This window comes from Antrostomus carolinensis, unplaced genomic scaffold, assembly GCF_000700745.2.
Source record: "Antrostomus carolinensis isolate BGI_N321 unplaced genomic scaffold, ASM70074v2 scaffold8716, whole genome shotgun sequence".
Lineage (NCBI taxonomy): Eukaryota > Metazoa > Chordata > Aves > Caprimulgiformes > Caprimulgidae > Antrostomus > Antrostomus carolinensis.
Window position 1 is genome coordinate 45,082 of NW_010324388.1, and position 3,199 is coordinate 48,280.

Below are 3,199 nucleotides of genomic sequence, written 5' to 3' on the forward strand. Positions count from 1 at the left end.
CAGAAGTTGTTTAAACTGAGTGTGCTTGCCCATAAGCCACAAGCAGTGCAGTTCTGGGTAAGGCAGTATGTAACGAAGGGCACTGATACATTATGGCATTTGGGAAAGGTGCCAACAAAGACATCCTCCTCTTGTTCCAGACTGGTGACATACCTCTGATCGGCTCAGTGGCACCTGTCTGCACTGCCTCTCACTTTGCCATGTGCACACCAAGAACAAATCATGTGCAAAGCACTACTCATCAGTGTGTGAAATAGTATGGGTTTTGAATTCCTGTGCAAATTGTTCAAGGCTGTGGTATGTTTGTTAACTTCTAGAAGCCAGAAAAAAAGAAAAATTTGTGACTTACTATTAAGCTTTGCAACCTCATTTTTAAGTTCAACATACTCTTCATATAATGGTCTCATCATCCTGCCAACATCGGCTCTCCAGCCTTGCCAGGCCCACAGTCTCTCATGATAATCAGTGCTGTTAGCCATAATAGTGTCCAGACCTGTCAGAACAAAAAAAGAAAAAAAAAAAAGTACCAGGCCTTGAAAAATCAGGATCTATTTTTCTTTCACAGTAGGCAAATGAGCCAAAGCAAAAGAAATTTCCTCAACTAAGGAGAAAACACTTTGTGTTTGATATACTGAAATATTCCATTATTTTATTGCATCCTTTTCTGATTTAAGGTCTTCCTCTTCTTCTTTTTAAGAGACACGGAGCAGATCACAAGTCCCTTAAATGCTCTCTGTGCTTTAGCTTCCCTTAAGTTGGCAGCGTACTTGGGACCGGCTTCAACACAACATTGAGTCCAAGACTTTGATAACAGGGGAAAAAAATAGACTTTCTGTGAGGCAGGCAAACCCCAGGCGACATGCAGGCTATTGCAAAAGCTGGGCAGCCCTCTCCAAATTTTGTCTACTACAAGCAGGAGACAGTATGTCTTGCGGGCAGCAGGCCCACTGGAGGTCCCTGAACTGCTAGGTGCAATTAAATTATGACTAAGCTTTAGATATCAGGATATATCTATTGAAACTGCAGCCTGTTCTCTTGCAGTAAGAAGCCACCCTTGGGCTCTTTGAACCCTTAGTGTAAAGGACACAGTAGGGGCAGTGGTCAGTACTGTACCTGGCTCCAACACCAAACACTCAGAAGGTTCATTGATTTTACAGACGGTCCCGGTGCTGTAGATGGTACTCATTGTATTTAGCACAGTGCTCAGCTGCAAGTTAGATGCAAGATAACCCATTAGAAACCCACCCTGTGCAAAATAACCGTCCATTATGCTAATTCCTTAAGAGCTCAGTTCAACACCTGACCCATCAGCTTAACGTTTAAGCATATGTTTAAGCTCAGTAGAGATTAATGAAAGAATTTGCCTGAATGCATTACTGAAGCAGGCCCTAGCTGGAAATGACAGATAATCTTCCAAATACATTACGTCATCTACAGGTCTTTAATATCCAGTCAGACAGACCTCTGGATTTAATGAGCACAGACTGTCACGAGAGAAGTATCAATATACAGCAGCAATAAAACAATAAAGTTTAGTAATGCACTTCCATAAGCATGGACCCACCTAAACTCTCCAGGTAGGTCGTGGTTTCGAATGGCAGCAAAAAGGGCCCCTTCTGCAGCTGCTGCAGGGCTGACTGTTGCTTGTGGGTTTTAACATCACATCACACTGATTTCATAGATCTGCTTATACTCCATCACAGAGAAGTTACAGCTCATGTCTTGGGTCAGCTGAAGGCCAAATGCATCTGAAATCACTCAGCTCTATCTCAGAAGCTTTGTTACATAGAGCTGTTTCTATTTTTTTTTATGTTTTCATACCTCAGGAAAAACATACACTTTTATCTTTTCCTTTAGGACTATGTTATTTCTCATTTAAAGCTTTAAATCAGAACTCTGTAGAGCTGTCAGTGGGAAGGGAAGTTAATTACTAGCTCTAACTTTACCTCTGTCAGTATTAAAATAAGTGGGCACACAGGGAAATTTTTACAGCACTGAAGAATATTTAAATATTCCTATGGATTCCCATCAAACTGTAGAAAAAGTAACTTTTCAAGCAAGAATCAACAATTTCAGCCCCAAAGGCCACTTATCTAGGAAACTGCAAGTGTCTAAACAGGGAGGATACTGAAGAAAATACCTCCTCAACAGAGACAGTATTACCATCAGTGCTCTGCTATGCTCCAAAATCAATTTAAGTTTATATGAACTATCAACATTCCCATCAAGGTAATCTGTCTGTCCAGAAACACATCTCATTTGGATCAGACAGGAGGTCCAGCCAGCCTGCTGCTTTTCTTGCATGGTGGTTAACACTGCTGACCTTACCAGAAAAATCTCAGGATCCTTCTACAATCAGGTCTCAATGCTATGTTTCAATTTGATCTCCAGCAAAAGGAAACTAAATTAACCCTCAGGTATTTAGTTATGAATCCTTTTTGAGTCTGCATAGTTGTTCACTCCAATTCCACATATAGTTATTATCCATATACATGCCTTTTACATGAACTTGTCAGTGGAAATGTCAAATCTTGTCATGCAACTTGCTAAATCTTGCTGGCCTTCAGTAACTTTCTGTGGAAGGAAGTCACCAACTCTTCCCAGTTTCAGGCATCCCAGGGTACCCACTGCATAGAAACATCCCATTTTTTCTGTTTTATAATGCAAAATGTGCAGAGAAATAAAGTCTTCCCCTACCTCCACCTTTTTGACTCATTGAATGTCCTTACACCCATCTCCTTCTGCTTATTGCTCAAGGTCTGGACTTAGCTAAGCACTTACCACAGGTCCTCTTTTCCTCTTATGACTAATTCGGCCATTTGAGCAAGGACAACTCTGAGGTGTGTGTGTGTGTGAAATTAATTGCATGAATTACATGGTAAAACTGCTGATTTGAATGGGAACCAGCTTCCTAAGCCAGACCACACCTCCAGTCCTCTACTGCCATGAGTACCTTGTGCAGGTACAGTCTCCATACTGATGCTGGGAGACAGCATCATCCCCAGACAAGTGACAGCACCATGTCCTCTCTCAGATGTGTTGTGGGAGGCAGCTCAACTCACCCGACAAAAATGAGCTACATGCAGCAACTTACTCTGCTATATTTTTCCGGTGACAGCACAGAGGATCCTCTGTCCTGGAGTGTCTGGATCTGGAGTCTGATAAGAGCATCCTGGATGCTGGATAACGGGAAGCTACT

The 3,199-nt window shown here is 42.0% G+C and overlaps 1 protein-coding gene across 1 annotated transcript in view; it reads right to left on the reverse strand.

The window, feature by feature from the left end:
* ACE2 (angiotensin converting enzyme 2) overlaps positions 1 to 3,199 on the reverse strand; it is a 24,596-nt gene that overhangs the window by 18,206 nt on the left and 3,191 nt on the right. The window contains exons 2-4 of the mRNA XM_010170936.1: positions 3,095 to 3,199; positions 1,114 to 1,207; positions 350 to 493 (exon numbers count right to left, since the gene is read on the reverse strand). The exon at positions 3,095 to 3,199 is cut by the window's right edge and continues 42 nt beyond it. Of these exons, the coding sequence (XP_010169238.1) occupies positions 350 to 493; positions 1,114 to 1,207; positions 3,095 to 3,199 (343 nt within the window). The remainder of the gene's footprint in view (positions 1 to 349; positions 494 to 1,113; positions 1,208 to 3,094) is intronic.